This window comes from Akebia trifoliata, chromosome 16, assembly GCF_017979445.1.
Source record: "Akebia trifoliata isolate Shusen 1 chromosome 16, ASM1797944v1, whole genome shotgun sequence".
NCBI classification, from domain to species: domain Eukaryota; kingdom Viridiplantae; phylum Streptophyta; class Magnoliopsida; order Ranunculales; family Lardizabalaceae; genus Akebia; species Akebia trifoliata.
In genome coordinates this window covers 31,360,491-31,380,635 of record NC_141390.1, presented here as the reverse complement: position 1 = coordinate 31,380,635, position 20,145 = coordinate 31,360,491, and the positions used below count along the sequence as shown (strand labels likewise).

The window sequence follows — 20,145 nt, the reverse complement described above, 5'->3', positions numbered from 1 at the left end:
TCCACAACAAAAACACCAATTATATACCCAAAAATAAAATTAAAACCTTTGAAATAGTGTTTTGTGTCGAAGTTGGTAATATTAGATTTCTATAAAATCCCAATTGTTCTATTTTTTTGTTAAAGAAATTTCAAGTTTTTGGGTCAAGCCCAAAGGCCATGGGGCCAATGGCAGTTGGTGATGGTGACATTACTGTATTTCTTTCTCGCTCTCTTCCACATTCTTGAAGAGCTATCCTCGCATTTGTAAGACCATAACTACTTGGAGCCCACGCAGATCCCACAACGATGCGTTCCATTTTAAGCAAGGGGAGTTTGTAATTACTCTGTTTCAAAATCACAATCAGGCGGTTGCAAATCCCTGTTGATACATCTAACCGTTGAGTTCCCACCCGAGTGGAGTAATGGTTTGAATTCAATAGCTATATTTTACCCAATAATGATAAAGTGACGCGTTGACATATACATGATATGTATGTGGTTGACATGGCTAGTGCCAAAATCATAGATCTTTTCCCTAGTATATACCGAAGAAAAAGATCTATGGTTTTGTCCACTTGCCATGTCAATCACATACATGATAGCGTGTCATTTTATTAGGACTTTTTTACCAATGAAGCCAATTTTTGGTGTGTAAATTTGATAAGAAAAGGGCCAAGGTTATGCAAACATGGGAGAGAGAAAGATTTCATTTTGCTTCGATATTTTTTTAGTGATCATTGTTCATGTCATTTCATTTACTTATCATAGGATAGAAACTAAAATCGGCTTGGAGGGCAGGTTTTCGATGACAAGATGTTTTTGCCATTAGTTCCACATTGGAAAACGTTGAGAAGTCAAAAATGTTCCACTCTGTTACTCTCTTTTCATTTCTCAAACTCTATCAAATGCTAAGAAGGCGGATGAGCTCAAGCGTGACATATAGGGTGGCTATTGTATGTATGGGCCTTCAAAGTTTGTGTAGCTACCTTGATTGGTTTGTCCATGCTCTCCTGATGGTTTTTTTTGTTTGTTTGTTTTTTAATATATATATTGTTTGTATCAAGTTGATACATATGCACATTAAAACCTTTAACATTTGATTCATTTTAATTCCCAAAACGTTTTAAAAATTTTGGGGGTCCAACTCAAAACCAATTGACAATGAGTGGAGAGACCCGAGATCTTACAATGAGAGAAACAAGGAAATTTGTATCCGATGGAGGACTAAACTCAACACATTCTTGCACATGTGGGCCAAACTGAGTCAAAACATGTGGAGATATGAATTGAGTGATGTGGAGGAGAGAAATGTTTGTTCTGATATCATAATAAATTTGAGGGTCCAACTCAATACCAATTGGCAATGAGTGGAGTGACCTAAGATCTTATAAGTAGAGAGACAAGCCAATTTGTATCCGATGTGGATTTTAACTCAACAGGTGTTTCTTAAATTTTTTTTTTTTTGATCGACTAATTGAAATGACGATATTCATAGAAATGGAGTATATGATGGTTATTTCACTGAATTATGATAATCTGACACTCTTTTTTGCACGCTCTTAACTTGGTAATTTACAAAATCATACATCTTTTTTTCTTGTATATCCCAAAGTAAAAGACTTATGGTTCTGTGAAAAGAACATACAAATAGCGTCAGATTATCACAACTCTATTTCTCTATTTCACTTCCATAACAAATATGTACTTGATTTGGGTTTGGTTGTATTCTTTCAATAAGATTAATCCCTCAGATGAAGGAGGGGCTCATGAAATATCAATATTTCAAAGCCTTCCTTGCCTACCAACTAAAATAACAAACTTTTATTCCCACCAATAATTCTCATTCTCCACAATAACTTCTCTTATATGGGGAATAAAAGAAGCAAGAAAAAAAAAAATCAAAATAACCATTTTAATTCCTACTATTTTCTGCTCACTTTCCTATATACGAAAAAGAAAATATTACACTACCAAATACGTTTAATTACAAAGTTTGATGGCAACAAAAATCAGTTCTTTCCACATTGACAATCCCTCCAAAAATCTATTATGGCCAATGTTTTAAAAACTGGATTCGCCATTGACCAATAGGATTGAATCAGTAAGTTTCATTATAATTTCTATCATATAATGTGAAAAAAAAAAAAAAACAATGGGACTTATTAATGATAGTTGCTTGGTTCCATTACGTGAAAAATGGGCAAATTCAACGTGAAATTCTGTTGAATTTGACTAAATTCAAACAAATTTGAGGGACCTTGACGTCAAATTTACCCCTTTTTCTAGTAGCCTATGGGCCAACTCATCCTCATCCTCATAAAACTGGCTTGTAAGGTGAGGATTGTCCAGGTTTATATATAGCCCAAGGTCTTAATACCCAGGCAATATGGGACTAGGGCTCACACTCCTCCCTCGCATGTAATGTGTCTCCTAAATTCATTTGATTACCTTCTCTGATACCATGTACAAGCCCATGGGCCTAATCCATTCTCACAAAATCAGCTTGTAAAGTCGGGATTACCTCAATTTTATATATAACCCAAGGTCTTGATACCCAGACAATATGGGATTATTGCTCACACTTTTTTACATAGTGAATTCAGTACACACTCCAACAAAATCAAAGGGGTTATTATGATGAGTTATGCTTATATAATATCTTGCAAAAGTTGGTTGCATTTCAATATGCATAAATTTTCTCAGAGATGCTTTTCTATGCCGATGCACTATGTTGTTAATTTTCATATTTGATAAGTTTTGTTAAGATTTCTATTGCATTATATGTAAAAAAAATACAAATATATATATCTATATATATATATATATATATATTAATTATACCTGCTGAGTTCAATGTATCGTACAAACTAAATAAGAAAAAAAAATTTGAATAGTTGTAAAACATTAAATCTATCTTTTGGCATTAATTATCATATCTTTGGCTCAATATATACTATAAAAACAAAAATGGTTATCAAGAAAATTTTCTTTTGATTAGTTGTAAAATATTACAAAATCTTTTGTGCATTAAGTATCATATATTTGCTTCATATATATAATTAATTTTTCTTAACAAATTTTTCGATACAAAGCCCACTTGTAACATGAAGTGTGATAACGGTTGAGAGGTATGCTCCTCTTTTTGGTAGAAAGAGATTTCATTTTGCTTCGAATTTTTTTTTTTTTCAGTGATCCGTGTTCATGTCATTTCATATACATATAACATGATAGAAATGAAAATCAGCCTGGAGGGCAGGTTTTGATGAAAAGATGTATTTGTCGTTTTGTTGTTATTTTGTTTTCTGATTATTTTAATTTTGTTGATTCGTTGTACAGATTTAGACATCCAATGTAATATGCCTTTAAATTAATTAAACTTTGAAGAAGAAATGCAAGAAATAAAAACTATGATTAAAAGAAGGTGAAAAAGAGGGAAGTGCATTAAATACACTTTGGGAACAAGCACAATGGGGGTATTTTTGGTCAAATAAAATTTGTTTGAGGGTAATTTCGATAACAATAATAATAATAAAACAGATCCAATAGTTTATTTAATTACGGCTGTCAACAAATGCTTATTAGTTTGGATACAATAACATTTGAATCTGAATTCAAAATTTTTATCTGATATCCGAATTCGAATCAGAATGATGTTCTAAAACTCTATCCGAATTCGAATCCGATTATCCTATCGGATATTGGATAATATCCAATTAGAATTTGAATAATTTGTATATTAAAAAAAAAACACAAATTTTCCTTATCTAATTGATTTTTTATTATTTAAAAAACCTATTATATATTATATTATTTATATAAAAAATAAATAAAATAAAATAATATATATTATATATTATTTCAAATAGGATATTATGGGATTCGAAATGTTAATATCTGAATCCATATCCGATAAGGATTCAAATATATAAATTTATTCGAATTTGAATCCGATATCTGAAAATTTCCGATAATATCCAATTTTTTGAATTCAAATTCATATTGGATTCGAATTTTCAACTATCGATTGACACCCTTATATTTAATCCACTTTAACGTGTGCCCTTAGGTCACATGTTAACAAAATCCATTTTTCTTTTTTTTTATTCGATATAACCAACAACATTCTCCCACATTCAAGATAACAAATTTGCTAAATAACTTCATACAAAAAATCTTCCTCTCTCTCTCTATATATAAATTATACTACCACTTTCTGCAATATTATTTTTGGGCCCCATGCTCTTATATATTTAGATTGATTGGGAACTTTTTAATACACGTATGAATATGAAATCTTTTAATAAAAAACTTGATTTGTCAACTAATTTAAATAAAATTTTATAGATTACTTAACAAAAGTACAAGCCCAACTAGTCTTTTAGATCTTTGGACTCACCTTGTGACATCAAAACACATGATCCGATGCTTAATGAGGGTGGAGGAGAAAATTCTATGAATTTAAAAAAAAAAAAAAAAAATCTTGTAAAATTATTTTTTACTGTTGAATTTTAATTTAAAATTTTGGAGTCACATGAAAGTAGCTATTCATTTTCAAAACCTTGGATCAAGTTCAAAACAAGTTGTTTATTGATATTTTTTTTAATCTAAGTTTTTCAATGAAATTCAGAGGGTTGTGGTGTTGGATTGCTAATGTGGTAAGAATCATGATTTTTTGACTTCCCCCTCTGACATATTCTCTTGACGTGGCATGTTCATAAAACCATAGATTTTTTCTTGAGATACACAATTGCACAAATTTATGGGAGATGTGCAATTGTGTATCCTGAGGAAAAATCTATGTTCTATGCACATGCCACATCAAAAGAGTATGGGGGAGTATGTTAGGGTGAGGGGGACTCAGATTATCACAACTCATCTCGAATCCATTTGAGCAAAACGGCTCTTATTAAGATTTTAAATATTTACTAAAACTATGTTTGATAACACTTTTCAAAACTGAAGTCTAGAGTTAGGAAACATCTGAAGTGTGAAATTAGAAATCAAACTTCAAAAATTTTATCCAGCATTTGTCCATGACTGATTCAAAACTTTTGAATTTTAATTTTAAAATCTAAAATCTAAATCAAAACAACCGAAAATAAAATTTCTAAAATTTGAATTGTAAAAGTGAACCACCTCCATTTGGCCTTTAAAAGTGTTATCAAACACACACTAAGTTTGTAAGGAAATTGTTTATCAAAATTGTAAGTCAATGCTATTAAATCAATTATAGTAACACGTTCATTCTTATTAATCATTTTCCTTGATTAATGGCGAGGATTTTGATAGTGGACTGGAAACCTTTAAAATCATTTGGTGGGAAAGAAGATTTCCCACAAAACCATTTAAAAAAATTCAAATATTAGACAGCGAAAGCCGAAAACAACTTTGAAGCCGACAACCAACTTCAAAATTTTGAAAAAAAACCCTCTCCATTGACTTACACGTGGCCTTACGGAAACTGTAGAGTGTAAAATAAATTCAAAACGCCACGTGTCTTATAATGAGTAAGATTTCTTCAAAATTTGAAGTGGGCTGCCCGCTTCAAAGTCGGACTCAAGTCTTGGCGCCAAGCGTCCGAAATCTAGTGACTAGAGACCATGACACTGAGTGGGCCCCACAAATTTAATATGACAGATGTTAGAGAATGAGACAAATTCCCTCAACTTTCTTTCTTTTGGGACCCAGAACTACAAGACTGATCTCGACCGTTAATCATTCAGCCTCTCGAAAGATCTCTAATTTTTTTTTCTCACACCATTAAATATAAAGTTTAAATCTAGATAGGAGTTGGTACACATCAAATTAGGGCCCCACGTAATAATTACAGGCTTAATCTAGACCGTCAAAATAGTATTCCAACACGAACCATAGATTCCAATACTCCATAGTCAGCACTGTAACATAGCTCTCAATTATAAATTTTAGCCCCAAAGACCCAAACTTCACTAGAAGATCAGAGAGAGAGAGAGAGAGAGATGGGTCGGAGGTGGTCGTCGACGGCATTCCGGTGGCCGGAAATCGACATATCGTACTTGACATCGAGGTGGAGCCCACAGTCATTCCGATGGCCTGATTTGGACTTATCGATAGTTGATAATGTGATATGGTCCTTCGTGACGGTGTTCGAATCCATAGCGTTAGTTTCAATGCTCTGTTTTTTCTTCCTCTTCTGCGGTTGTACTCTCTGAGCTTTTATTTTACTTCAATTTCAAGTTTATTAGTGTTGTTTAATATGTAATTATAATTATTTGATTAGCTTGAATTGGTTAGTAGTTCGAATTTCAATTTATGGGTTCTCTTGTTTAAGAACATAGTTGTATTTTTATTTAATATTTGATTTGATTTTTAATTAAACTTGATTATGGTAGATCTATATAGGTTATGTGGTTCATCGTTCTGCTGAGTTCGAATTATTAAATTATAAATTATATTATAATAACAAAATATAGAACCTTATACGATATTAATCCTTTCTTCCATAAATAGTAACTATGGGTCTACAACAAATAATTAAAGATTTATATTGTTCAAAATAAAAATAAAAAATCATGAGTTTAAGGTAAGATTTGTCGATTGGTCGTCCTCATTATCTAATGTTTTATGGGTTAAATGTTCGTCACATTTTCCTCAAATAATTTTTTTTTTTTTTTTTGTTATTAGTGCATTGAGGTCATCTTTTTTAATTTTTAATTTTTTTTTTATATAATCATGAAGTCCACGATGTAATAATGATTAAATCATGGAATTTGATTATTGTGGAGTCATTTACGAGAAATTACTTAGTGTGTGTTTGGTAACACTTCCGTAGTGTTTATGAAGATTGCTAACTTCCAAAATTCGGATTTCAAATTTTTTTTTTTTAGTGTTTGTTTCATTTTAGATTTTAAACTCAAGAATCGAAATTCAAAATTTTTGAATCAACAATGAGTGATGTTGGATGGAACTTCTAAAGCCTGATTTCTAGTTTCCAGACTTTAAAAGTGTTACCAAGCATAGTCTTAGATTTTACAAATTAAAATTAGATAATAAAAAAAAAACTGACAAATCACCGCTACCACTCATTATCATTCTCTCTTTAATATAGGTAATCTCTATTTCACTTCTTATCGTTATTTTAACGTCAAAATGACAATTGATTTGATTTAGATAGAAAGTTATGATCAGACCTCCAAATACCTCTACCAACTTAAAAAATCATTCACGCAACTAACATCCAACAACAATCAAATACCTTATCTGCATTCACCTCTCAAAACACTATATATATATGGGAATGGTGTCTCAGTGGCATACTTTGGCTGGACTTTAAAACACATCAGAATCTTCGTCAAGCTGTTTCTACATGGCACGCGGCCCAATATATTTAGTCTCTAATGAAACGTGTCATGCAAACATTGAATATAGGCTAACATTCACTATAAAACAATTTTCAATGTCAATTTAAAATTTTACCTCAAAGACATTAATTATACAAACCCTCGAGAACAGAAAGAGTAATATAACAATCGCTAATTCCTGAACTCAATTCTATTTATTCATAAAGACAACTTAATCAATGTTATTGCTTTAAAATGTAAAAAAAAAAAAATCAACCATTTTTTTCTCATAAAATGCACAGATTTCCCAGTTTGATGGTGGTCAGGGGCGGATTTACAGTGGGGGCAGTGGGGGCAATTGCCCCCACAAGAATTTCTAAAATCCATAGGGAGGTATTAATAAATTTAAATTTTTTTTTAACATTCTACTGCTTTGCCCCCACAAAAGTTTTGAAATTTTTTTTATTTGTAATTTGCCCCCACAAAATTTTAACATTCTACTACTTTGCCCCCATAGAAAATCAGAAAATTTTTCTATTTGTAATTTGCCCCCACGAATACAAAATCCTGGCTCCGCCCCTGATGGTGGTGATTTATTTTTGACTTAACAGCAAAACCTTTTCATTTGTTACCACTGAAAAAAGAAGGTTTTCTTATGAAGACTAAACCTTGAATATCGCAGCACCACTAGATGGTTTGGAAGCAAAAACGTAGAGCCCAACATCATTTTTATTAATAACCCCTTTTTCAATCCTTGATTGGTAGAACAATTCCTGAAACAGATCAAGAACTCATGCTTAAGACATGTACCTGAAAAAATGTAGTGTCACCAAGTTTTCCTAGCTAACAGCAACAATTTGCTACATATCATGCACAGTAAAGGGATATTTTTGTCGGAAAATAAAAGAAACTAACCTTCAATTTCAGGATGAATTGTGGGACCATACTCTCTTTGATCAAGGAAACAGTACAACCACCCCATCCTGCTCCTGTAAGTCTTGCTCCAAGTGCTCCATTGTCCCGACAAATCTTTACCAGTTCTTCCAACTCGGGGCAGCTAATGATAATAAGACGGGAAAAGAGAATTACAGAACAGAAAATAGCCAAAAAGGCCAAAAAAATAAAAATAAAAATAGCGTTTTTCCTAGCAGGAATCGTGGTCGAGTCTTGTCAAGCTCAAAAGAAAAGAATAAAAAGAGAGTTCATTTATGTGAGTATCGAACACCTGCACTCATACAAAACACTACAGCTGTAGTGGCTTTCGTTCATGAGATCACCGAGCTTTTTAAGCATCTCATCATCGCTGCAAGTTGAAAAAAGTGTCTTTGTTAGTTAGATATTGAGAATTTTGGATGTAATTTCCATTTGATATGTAAACAGGATGTACCTTAGCTTTGACAACACAGTGTCCTTGAAAGCATGAACGCGCTTAGCTTCAGAGTATACATGAGATGCTCGCTTTAACATAGACAACAATCCAAATATGAGTATTAAGTTCGAAAGAAGCAATTAAATGATCCCACATATTACTCTCTAAATGACAAATGAAATCTTAAAATACGTGTCCAACTCAATGAACTCTGATCTAGTTATGGTTATCTGGAATCAATTCTTCTTACAGATAACTTGAGATAAATCAAACTTCCAAAAAAAAAATAGTCCCAACATTTAAAACTGCAAATACACCCATCAAATTTAGAACGAATACATGATATTGAGCAATTAAATGGGTAAATTGGATTTAAAGAGTCTTAGTAGTTCAAATACAACCATTAATCTGTATATAACAATATTGATTTTGCATTTGTTACTCCACCTTATTGTTGTGAAATAATAATTTATTAGTGTGCTTCATTTGTTTTACCATTTTCTGAAACATCGGTAATTCCTTTTTCCCAATTTTCCAATTTTTTTTTTTTTTGTGTGGAAACTTCACTAAACATCCATGAATTAATTTCTCTTTTTAACTGACCGAAACGAAACGTCCAAGTTTAGCACCTTGGGGAGAACAAGAGCAAGTAAGTTATATGGACCTAATGTGCAAAATGCTGGTGATGCCAAATAAACTCCAGCACTAAGGTAAGTACCTGAAATAATTTGAAATTCTTAGCAACTCTTAGCACATCCAATGAACTTGGACAATCACCCAAGATTGACGATAATTTTTCTTCTGTTATTTTCTCAATATTTTCAGCTGTATACGGATCCTCATTCAAAATTTCCTGTAAAATCCATATTCAGATGACCTCTGACAATAAGGAGGAATATAGAAATTAAAAAGCAAACTCGGGTTTTTGTTAAACTAATAAGAAGTTCAAGAAGCAGGAAAAATGCCAATATAAAAACTAAAAACCAGCCATTGAATCCTGACACTGACATTATGTAATAGGATCTTGTTAACATGTGCCCTAAGGGCACATGTTAAAGTGCAATAAATACACTTTTTAAAATTGGATTTTGTACTGAAAATACCCTTAATTTTTTTTAAATACCAATTATTGCACTTTAACGTGTGCCCCAAGGGCACATGTTACCAAAACCCTATGTAATAAGTGGTGTAACAAATCTTTGAAAGATGAATACCTTGACTGCAATGACAGGATCAGAAGAGCCACGATTGTTGCTGGCAAACGATGTGCACAACCCCTCAACATCAGAAAGTGTTTTAACTTTAGAGATTGCTTCCTTAGGTTTCATCCCCAGTTTTATGCCAAGGACAATCTGAATAAGTTTACAAGGACAAACCATGACTGTTATAAGTGTACAAAAAAGTACAAAGCAAAAAAAAAAAAAAAAAACCCCACTACCAAAGAGATTACAAAGTCGGACGGGACTTCTTTGACTAGTGCGTGACTAAGGTAATGGTTGGTTGGTAGAGGACAAAAGAATACATATTAAGATATAGGATGTAGTGATTGGGAGACCTTACTGGACAACAGTGTAGGTAACCTTACTGGTTCCATTTTTTTCAGTTTTGAGTGAAGAAAATATCATGTAAAAACTGTAAAAGAAGTCAAACTGAGGTTCAAACATGCGATGGAATTTCAATTGAGATAATCAAATTTCAGGTATTAAAATACAAGATTTCAATGGAAATATCTTGACAAGCAGTAAAATTAAACCGATATATTCTTTTTCAAAGAAAGATATTCTAAAATATTTTTAACGATCATAAAAACAAGAAAAACTATAAATTTATTGTAGGCGGGACTCATAAATAAATATGATATTCATTTGTAGAAATGTATTATGGTTATTTAATTTCTATATTTGTTCCTGTTCTGAACTATTGCAAGCATATTAGTATGAACAAACAATCATTTATGTTTTAATTACTTGGATATATTAGTAAGTGATTAATATACATGTCAAGAATAAGACAAGTACTAATACTGAATGTGATATTTAATTGTTTCTTCATTTAAGCAAGTAGTTTACATTAAGGTGTATGGGTTAATGTAACATGAATATTCTCATTTTCATTTACAATATTACGATTGTTTTTTCAACTGTCAAGTTCTGAAATAAATAATGGAACGTTATTGATCTTCATTTCTAAACCTCACGTGAATGTTTATTATAGTTGGATGACTTCTAAGCACGTTTTCATACCTTTTATAATTTCACACTGATTGAAACATTTCCATTCCTAGCCTGACCAAAATATCGAAACTGAAATTTGTGACAAATATCAAATTCAGTAAAACAACTTTTCTTAACAAATAAATTTCTGAAATCACAGATCACCCAAAAAAATTCTACAAGTTCTAAATTTAAGTCCGGTTGATACTCGAGACTTCGAATATAGTCCAAAATCGAAATAGCATACAATCTCAAAGTGATGAAATTGAAAATAGAATATGAGAGGAGAAAAGCCATTATGCCACTCAGAATAAAGGAAAGTAAGAACTTACAGCTGCTAGTCGACATTCTACAACTCGGTTATTGTAATTAGTTGCAGCAGTTACTGCCTTCTGGGATTCTGCCAAGGAGTGGGCTATCACAAAACTCCCACCATCCGGAAGTTTCACATCAGTTGCACATATAGGGTTGAAATCAATCAGCTCTGCAAACCCAGATTGGGCCATGACAGAGATTGCCTGCCAAGTAACAAAAGCTAGGTCCGATAAGTTAAACTTGATGCATACACACTCCCTATAGATAAGTAAAATATAATAGCTATGCACAATCTTTCACTCGTTTGTCTTTTTGATAACCGGATATCCCTGTAAACAGTGGACCAGGCCCGTATCTGGGGTTTGCCCAATCCATAGACCATGGTCTTGTCCAAGGACTAGTCCCGGGGCACGTGCAACGCCACATCACATGCACCAGGTAAGTGAGCGTGCGCCCTGGTGGGTCACGACCTGTCACTCTACTCACTCAAACTTCTACCTACAAGAAGCTTGCACTGTAGATTGTCATATATTATAGGTGCACCACTGGGGTTTCCTTTCCAGATTGCTTAGGCACGTGCACAGAAATCGAGGAGTTTTCCTCACACCTTCAAATCAATAGGACGTGCACCCTTCGGCAGTAATTTTATAGACAAAAAGGTTTGAACTGAAATCAAATAATCATGCTTCCTCTAAGGCAACATACACCACTGATTAACATGAAAACTCTTCCTTTGGAAGGTTGAAGTTAAAAGAACAATGCATTTTAAATGTGCCAGAGAGAATTAGTGCATCCTTCCCTTCCCTAGAATCTTGAGTGGGAAAAACCTAATAGACAAAACTCAAATACGATATATCTCTCACCTGGTCCATCCCACCGGATTGTGTTCCAATGTGGCGCTCACATTCACAAGTAAGCTGGGCAATTTCTTTCTGTAAAATGAGGAACAAGTTAATAACCAAAGAAATAGTTCATCATTTTCTTATTTAGATAATTCCCACATAAAATCCTTTCAATATTTTCTTATTTGGAAGCATGCAGCAGGATTACCAATCACAAATAGAATCTGTATAAATAAATAATTTCAACATTTTCTTCCAGTTGTTAAAATTTGTATTCATTGAATCTGCTTCAGTAAGCAAATAACTTGAACAAAAGGCACAAGATGTATGCAGACATCATTGTCCTTGGAAGAAACATTGCAAATGTAGAGATTCCATTACACTGACATAGGTACACGTTTTCATTTGCCCCTTGAAATAGGTCCCATAAAGCCATTTATCAACCATAGAGGTCATTATAAATATTAGAATCTAAGATTTGAAATCACATGCTCGTTGACCTCCCTGAGTCTACAAGAAACTTATACAATCTTGTAACTGGAAGGTTCATGCTATTCAAAGAAAATATATATTACAAACAATGGTTTAAAAAAGCGTTTTGATGTCTAATCTCGGACGAGGTTTCCGATATGTTTGAGACGTCTCGTTCAACAATGAGAAAAATGAACCTGGGTTTTAAAATCTCGTCCGATACATTGACTTGCCTATCCGTCTCGTTGGTGGACGATACTGAGACATGTCGGATGAGTCATCTCAGTCTTGGACAAGATTTAAAACCATGATTGCAATTGTGATGGAGAAATGAAGAAATTGACAGGAAATCCTCCTTAATTCAAGTAGGTTTCGATAGCATGGTCTGTAGTTGGTCATTTTGAATAAAATTGTTACAAATTTAGAAACTGAGCAAGGAAATAAAATATAAAATACATAGACAGAACTTAAAGAGGAATATGTGGAATACCTTTGGGAAATTTACATCAAAAGCAGCCATAATAGCAATTGTAGAAGAGCAAACAAATGCTGCAGAGCTTGATAAGCCAGATCCTACATGAACAAGATGTCATAAATCTTGACTATATAATCACAGATCAACCAACAATGCTTTAAGTTTCTATTAAAAATCAAGAAAATTGAAATTATGCAAACAACTGGTGCGGACCAATACCTGTAGGCACTATCCCATCAACAACGACATCAAGACCAACTGGTACACCAATATCTAAACCTTTTGATTTAGCGAATTCGTAATACCCTTTGTACCTGAAAAAACAAGCCAGTTTTAACTGAGAAGGAAGCTCGGTACTTGTTGATGAAATGATCATTAACACCGATCCTCAAATAGAAAATGGTTCAAGAGTATAATATTTATTTTCTTATCAGATCAATATATGGACCAAAGATACTGCTATGTTAGAACTGCTTGAATAAGTAACGAATTTTAGGATATGAATCAAGGGTAAAGAAAGGTGTCCTAAAATGGATAAACCAGTGTCAGCGACAAACTAACCTCTCTCAATGAATTCTTCAACCATAACATAAATTATCTTGAACAATTCAAGCCAAAGAGTTAATGGTTTAACCAATGAAGCAATATATGAACTTAGTTAAAGATAGAAGTTCGTCTAGCGCTTCTTCTACGCTTACTAACTGTTGTTACAAAAATACCACACAATGTATCATCTTCAGAGTTGTTAACTGATCCTAGGTGTAAGACTTTCTGTGAAGCCAAGAACGCTACCATTAGAAATTCAAAAGCAATATTGGAAAATAGAAACCCCAAAGGTAAAGCATCATGCCTTACCCACAAATAAAATAATGGCCCCATTTGTGATTCTTCAAATCAATATCCTGCACATAAGGAGAAGGTCATGTGTCTTCAGAGTAATATAACTATTTTTTTTTTTTTTTTTTAAATTACAAATGGAAGAGGCACAACTTAAAAAAGAAAGCTAGCATTAGTGGACCAGAATATTGAATCCAAATTTTACAAAAAATGCAATGATGTTAGTTAAGAATCACTCTACTCCGAAATAAGACCATATAGATAGCATAGCATGCAGCAATGACTATTTTTCAGGAACTAATTTGGAGGAAAAATCAGACTGGAACACCCCAAACTCAAAAATAGGCTTTTTCTTTAGCGTTGAAGTTTTTATATTTTCTTTTACTTATATGGTATGCACTACGCAGTACACGGTTTCTTTTTAAAAAAAAGGTGGGAAAAAAGGTTATCTAGGCCAGATTTCTAAAATTTAAAACATAAATAAGAAGGGGAAAAAATCATACAATATCTGTAGATACGTGAGGTTCAACGGATTTTGACCTCATCTACTTGGGTTTAGAAGTCACCACCATTTAAAGAGTATAAGGAGTGAATGAACACCATAAAAAGGTTATAGAAAATCTGTTTTTTTTCCAACAAATTACTGACTCAAACTGATCTTAACCTAAAGGTCAAGGGTAAGGAGGTTTGATTGCAAGACAAGGAAGGTGTTAGGCACCTTGTCTCACCCACCAAGTTGGTGGTTACCATATTTGGCCAAAAGTGAAAGTTAAAAACTTATCTTTTGGGTTTTTGAGAGTTAGAAAGCTAATAAATAAGTACAAATGCATAGAAGTATATGCATGTCCCTTAACTTGCATGTTGGTACAATGAACAAGGTGAAAAAAAGGGAAATCCTACTTGTTAGAATTTTTTGTTTACTTGCAATTTGAGTGAAAATCTAAACAGATTTTACTCTTTTAAGACTCAAGCATTTTTTGCATTAAGATGTACTCACATGGGAGTTGGTGAAGCTCTAAGAATGCATCCATACGTTGGATGATGCTCTTGGAACTTTCACCTTATGCATGAATATATGTCCTTAAGGACTGTTTTGTTGTTGGCTTAGAATATTAAGTGTAAAACTAAGGAGATTCACTCTTTTAATAATGAAAGCAACTGTTTTTTAAGTGGCGAGAAAAGATAGACTAGACCTGCTAATTAGATTTAATGCCGAAACCATAAGATAACCAGAAACATTCAGCATTTCACCGAACTATGCCAATTCTACTAAATTGAAAAGCAACCAGAGTGAACCAACTATCATAGTATGAATTTGGTAAATCAAATTAAGCAATTTAAAGCCAAACAGAACAAGAATTAGCACAAACAGAAGGAATACCTGATCTGGATCAGCAGGATAAGTACACATAGCATACTTATCATTCACATTCGCGATTCTAAGAAGCTTAGGGGACTCTGCAACATTGTGCTTACGAATCGCAATGATTGTGTCTTGTCGAATGGCCATTGGCAGCACTGAGTATCCTTCATAATCAATGTGCTCTCCAATCAAGTTCACTCTACCTGCATTTAAGAAAAAAATTTCAAAAAAAAAAAAAAAACTATTTGATTCTCGAACATTACAGATTCAAAAGCTTCAAAGCCAACAACTCATCAAAATTTTGTAAATAAATTTCTTGTTTTTTTTCCTTTAAGAACTCGAATCAGCAAACGCAATTAAGATCAAAACAAAAGCGAATAAAAAAGAATTAACTACAGCAGATACATTTGCAACTCTCAAAATTTGAGATTCTGGAGAGGAGAAGCTTTAATAAACAAATTTCTTGTTTTTATTTACGAACTCGAATCAACAAACTCTATTAAGATCAAACCAAAAGAAAATCTATAAATAAATAAAAAAAAATTAACTAAAGCAGAGACATTTGAAACTCTCAAAATTGAGATTCTGGAGAAGAGAAAAAGTAAATGAGACCTGGTGATCGAGCGAAAAAATCAGGTTCGTGACCGAAGACCTCGATGAACTTCGATTTCAGTTTGTCGAATCGAAGCTGAGCTTCTTCAAGCTGAGAACCTTCTCCATAGATTGGCTCGAGTTTAGAAAATATAGGAATCGGTAAATCTTCATGCTTCGCCATTGATGAAGAAACGAACTCTGAACTTTAATTTTGGATTTCGATAAAAAATTTAGTTTTGATTTTGGTGAAACTTTGCGATTAGTCGAAAAAGTTCAATTTTTTTATTTGTTTTGGATTACTTTAGATCCGCTTTGATCGACCAAAGGAATCGGCCAATTTATTTGTTTCGCTAATTATAGATAAAAATACGAGAAGTAATCATATAGAGCAGGTAGAAAGTTTGCTAAACGTCCTCGTAGTATTATATTCTTTCTGGTTCGTTGATCTAGCATTTGTTAAATATAAATAGTATATAATATTCTGGGGATTTGAATAAGGTTTCTTGTGATTGTGGTTGTCAGACAGATATCAGTTGAGTTCATCTTTACTGAGTCGTGCTGGAGTGACAGTGGGCTCTACTACTATTCTACTTTTCTGACGTGAGGTGCGAATGTCCCACCAAATTTTAGATCCCACAAATGTGCTTATTCAAATTTTACTATTAATATTGTTGGAAAAAATACAATTTTTTTTAGATTTTTGTAATCGGATGAGTCTTTTCGAACTACGATTTAAGTAGGTCCCATAATTTATTTGAAGCGGGACCACTTGAAAACTTATTCTTCTCATTGAAGAGAATAATTTTATGTATTTAATTGTTAAAAATTCATTTTTGGACTCTCTACAGTCCTTATTAGCCATAATTTATTTGTATGTGGATTGTAGAACTATTGAGTTTATTAATGAAACTCTTTAGTTTAACATCAGATAAGAATAAGAAAATTGTCTAATTTTTATATAGAACATTCTTTTTTCTAAGAGACACATTGTCTTTTAATATTCTATAAAAATGTTATTTAGACCTTAGTTTTTTTAATTAAAAAAAATTTATTTTCTTCTTTATTGTTTTAACGTGCTTGCATTCTGTTTTCTCATCTGCATTCTTTGAGAATAAAATTTAACGTTCGGTTTGTTAAATGTATAAATTGTAGTGATACCTCTGCACGTATGATCCTTGTATCCTGAAAGACAATTATTCATTGATCTGTAGGGATCAAATTGCAGGAACAAAATTGTCTTAAGAACATTGTATTCAACACAAACCTCGATTAAACTTTATTTTGTTCGATTCTTGGGTATCTATCGGATAGCAAATATAATTATGATTATTTAAAAACTATAAATAACGAAAATTGTGACACATAATCCTAAAATAAGACGATGAAGTTAAAAACTACTATAAAATATCCTTCTTATTATGTAATATTAAAAAAAATCTTTAGTAAATATTTTAAATTATACTAACCTTTATTGAAAAATCAAAATTTAATAACACTTGTTGTCTAGATCTAGGTAAAGGGTTCAGTTAAAGAATGAGAAATGTGCCAAACATCATTTTCTCCACTTTAACGTGTCATCTTTGAAATTTGGCCATTTCTCTAATGTCAACAGTAGTAGAGCAACTAAGCACATATTCATTTGCAAGCTTTGACACATTTTCATCAACCTCAATTCCCACACAAGTGACATTCGGGTCATTAAGAAAACTCTCGAGGGATTGGAGTATGTAGTCCATGTAGACAAGTTGGAGAATGAGACACTTGTTTTTGACACATACACCTTCATTCGCAATCCAAGCCAAGTATAATGCGCACCCCATTGTGTATCGAATGTATCTCATTGATCCGATCGACTAAAATCAATTTTTACTTATTACACTCAAATTCTTAAATTATTTATCACACCCCAATTAAAGATCAAAACACACTCTCAAAATATTATTATGATTTGATTCATATTATAATGTCAACATTATAACACTCGTCCAAACAATTTCAGTAGTTATTTACAATTATGATTAGGTTTGTATAAAATCCAAAGTCCAAAAATTAGAAATTTAGAAAAAAAAAAAATGAGAGAACTTCTATTGGCACCTCAATTTTTACTTATTTTTAACTATTCACTTTTTTTTTTTTTTAATTGGGATGTAATAAGTAAAAGTTAGGATGCCTATAAGGGCTTTCTTAACAAATTAAGGAATTATACCCATTACAAAAACTACCCGATCTCAGTGTTACAATAATATTTGCGATTTACCTCAAATCAACCTTTCCCCCAATCACTAAGATTGTCATTAAACAATTGTTAAGATCAATGATTATAAATCTTCAATCTCGATGTTTGAACAAGAATTGGTAAGATCAACAATTCAAATTGTCTAGATTGATTATTTAAATAGTTGATCTAAATAATTAGAATATCGAGAAATAGGATTTTTATACTAATTGAATTGTTAAGATGTCGCTTGAAAACTCAAGGTGCTTTAGAAACGCCTACTTACTGCATAATAACCAATTTGATTGTTTCATTTTACGTAATTAATCTTTGTGAATTGATATATATTAAAATGCATCTATGAATATGTGCATGCCATGCCCATGGATGCCTTTTCTCTAGGACACGAGTAAAATGCATCTATTCATATGTGCGCGCCACCACATCAAGATGTCTTCTGTGTGTCCCCTTGAGGTCACTCCAGCGTGACTTCCATTTATAAGTACATGGCATTGGAGTCGCAGAACCATTGATCTTTTACTTCGGGATACACAAAAAGAAAAAAAATTCTACAATTATGTGCCTTTGTCACGTCAGCCGCGTATAGGGTACGTATGTGTCAGCACGTCGTTTATCATTAGTTATACTAAGAAAGTAATTGGGCTCTTTAAGTGGCCCTTAACTTTTGGCGCAAATATAGTTTGTTACGTGTGAGTCCAACAAAACTCTATAATTACCCTCACTTCGCTCTCTCTCTCTCTCTCTCTGCCTTCTCTTTGCGAAAAGCCGAAACCATCGCTACCATGTCGATCAGGATTGAAGAACTTGAGTGCTCCGCAGACACTCACCAATCCTACAACGTAACCATCTTCGAAGATCAGATCAACACTGTTCTCACTCACACTCCCTCCATTGTCGACAATTGGATCTCCGAAACCCTAAGCATCCACCACAACAGTCTCAACCATCTCATTGTTGGTCTCGACATCGAATGGCGCCCAAGCTTCAGTCGCAACATCGAAAACCCAGTTTCCATCTTACAACTCTGCGTCGATCGTAGATGTCTCATATTTCAACTCATCTACAAAAGCCACACCCCTCAATCCCTAATCAATTTTCTCGACAACCCTAATTTCACATTTGTTGGGGTTGGAATCGATGAAGATGTCGAAAAGCTTTTGGTGGATCACGAGTTAAGGATTGCTACTAGTGTTGATTTACGCCGTTTGGCTGCGGAGAAGTTGGATCTGAAGGAGCTTAAAAATGCAGGGATTAAGGGTTTGGCTAAAGAGATTCTTGGGAAAGAAATTCAGAAGCCGAAGAGGGTTACTATGAGTAGGTGGGATGCTGAGTTTCTCACTTACGATCAGATTCAGTATGCTTGCGTCGATGCTTTTGTTTCATTCGAGATTGGTAAGAGGTTGATGACTGCAAATTATTAGGGTTTTTCAATTGGATTAGTAGAATAAAGATTTGTGGGTTTTTTCTTGTTTCTTGACTTTGGAAGATTTGGAGAGCAAAGCAATTTGGTTGGTGGATTCTTGTAAATGTGATGTTCTTGAAATTCAGTTTCAGTTTGCATAAGATTTGGGGTTTCTTCTTGTTTCAATGTTGTTTATTTAGAGAGCTACTATTTCCACACCAGCTTTGTTAATGCCGCACCAATTACTACGTTAATTACCATTCACCAAAGACACGGTTGGCGTGGCAATAGCAACTCTATTTATTTATTGTGGTGGAAGGAATTCTTCACTAACTAAATTATAATATTTTCATCTGAAAATTATATAGAGATTATGGTAAAGTAAAATATCAAAATGGTGTTGGAAGACTACTCGTTTTGTCTCTTCATATTTGTAGAGAGCTGCTATTGGCACCGCAATTTTTAATTATTACACCCCCACATTAAAAATAAAGAAAATAAGTGAATGGTTGAGAATAGGTAAAAGTTAGGGCACCAAGAGAAGCTCTCACTGTGTTTTTTTTTGTTAGAAAAGATTTTATATGAATCTAATCATAATTGAAATTATTTGAACAAAGTGTTACAATGTTTTGTAACGTTGAGATTATAATTTTAGCCTAGCCTTTGTAACGTTGGAGGATTGCTTGTAGATGGATTGCCATGCCTTCCCCTTTAGTTCAAATCAATAA

At 33.0% G+C, this 20,145-nt stretch overlaps 3 protein-coding genes across 4 annotated transcripts; 2 read left to right on the top strand and 1 right to left on the bottom strand.

Moving 5' to 3' along the window:
• The first annotated feature begins 5,934 nt into the window (after positions 1–5,934).
• LOC147383567 (uncharacterized) lies at positions 5,935–6,376 on the top strand. Its single transcript, XM_086428627.1, has one exon. The coding sequence runs from the start codon at positions 5,960–5,962 to the stop codon at positions 6,170–6,172; it is 213 nt and encodes a 70-aa protein (XP_086284753.1). The 5' UTR covers positions 5,935–5,959; the 3' UTR covers positions 6,173–6,376.
• A 1,120-nt stretch (positions 6,377–7,496) lies between these two features.
• Positions 7,497–16,093, bottom strand: LOC147383566 (galactokinase-like). 2 transcript variants are annotated; one of them, XR_015173672.1, is made up of 14 exons: positions 15,798–16,093; positions 15,204–15,388; positions 13,841–13,887; positions 13,205–13,299; positions 13,001–13,083; positions 12,061–12,129; positions 11,215–11,400; positions 9,884–10,021; positions 9,388–9,522; positions 8,688–8,758; positions 8,526–8,603; positions 8,216–8,357; positions 7,891–8,073; positions 7,497–7,623 (listed from the first exon to the last, which is right to left on the bottom strand). XR_015173672.1 is itself a non-coding variant. In XM_086428626.1 (13 exons), exons 1-13 carry the CDS (start codon positions 15,958–15,960, stop codon positions 7,963–7,965), a joined length of 1,503 nt encoding a protein of 500 aa, XP_086284752.1. In that variant the 5' UTR covers positions 15,961–16,093; the 3' UTR covers positions 7,743–7,962. The 2 variants fall into 2 exon arrangements, 1 of the variants encoding a protein (XP_086284752.1); XM_086428626.1 differs by lacking the exon at positions 7,497–7,623 and having other exon boundaries at positions 7,743–8,073.
• Positions 16,094–18,731: 2,638 nt separating this feature from the next.
• Positions 18,732–19,590, top strand: LOC147383565 (3'-5' exonuclease-like). The gene has a single exon (XM_086429434.1). It carries the CDS (start codon positions 18,798–18,800, stop codon positions 19,434–19,436), a length of 639 nt encoding a protein of 212 aa, XP_086285560.1. The 5' UTR covers positions 18,732–18,797; the 3' UTR covers positions 19,437–19,590.
• Positions 19,591–20,145: the final 555 nt, after the last annotated feature.

What these genes read in the sequence shown, in the direction of transcription:
- LOC147383567 (XM_086428627.1), top strand. Translation starts at nt 5,960, where the DNA reads ATGGGTCGGAGGTGGTCGTCGACGGCATTCCGGTGGCCGGAAATCGAC.
- LOC147383566 (XM_086428626.1), bottom strand. Translation starts at nt 15,960, where the DNA reads ATGGCGAAGCATGAAGATTTACCGATTCCTATATTTTCTAAACTCGAG. An exon ending in TGATGGGATAGTGCCTACAG is followed by an intron (nt 13,084 to 13,204) that starts GTATTGGTCCGC and finishes TTGTTCATGTAG; the next exon opens with GATCTGGCTTATCAAGCTCT. An exon ending in AATTCATCCTGAAATTGAAG is followed by an intron (nt 8,074 to 8,215) that starts GTTAGTTTCTTT and finishes GATCTGTTTCAG; the next exon opens with GAATTGTTCTACCAATCAAG.
- LOC147383565 (XM_086429434.1), top strand. Translation starts at nt 18,798, where the DNA reads ATGTCGATCAGGATTGAAGAACTTGAGTGCTCCGCAGACACTCACCAA.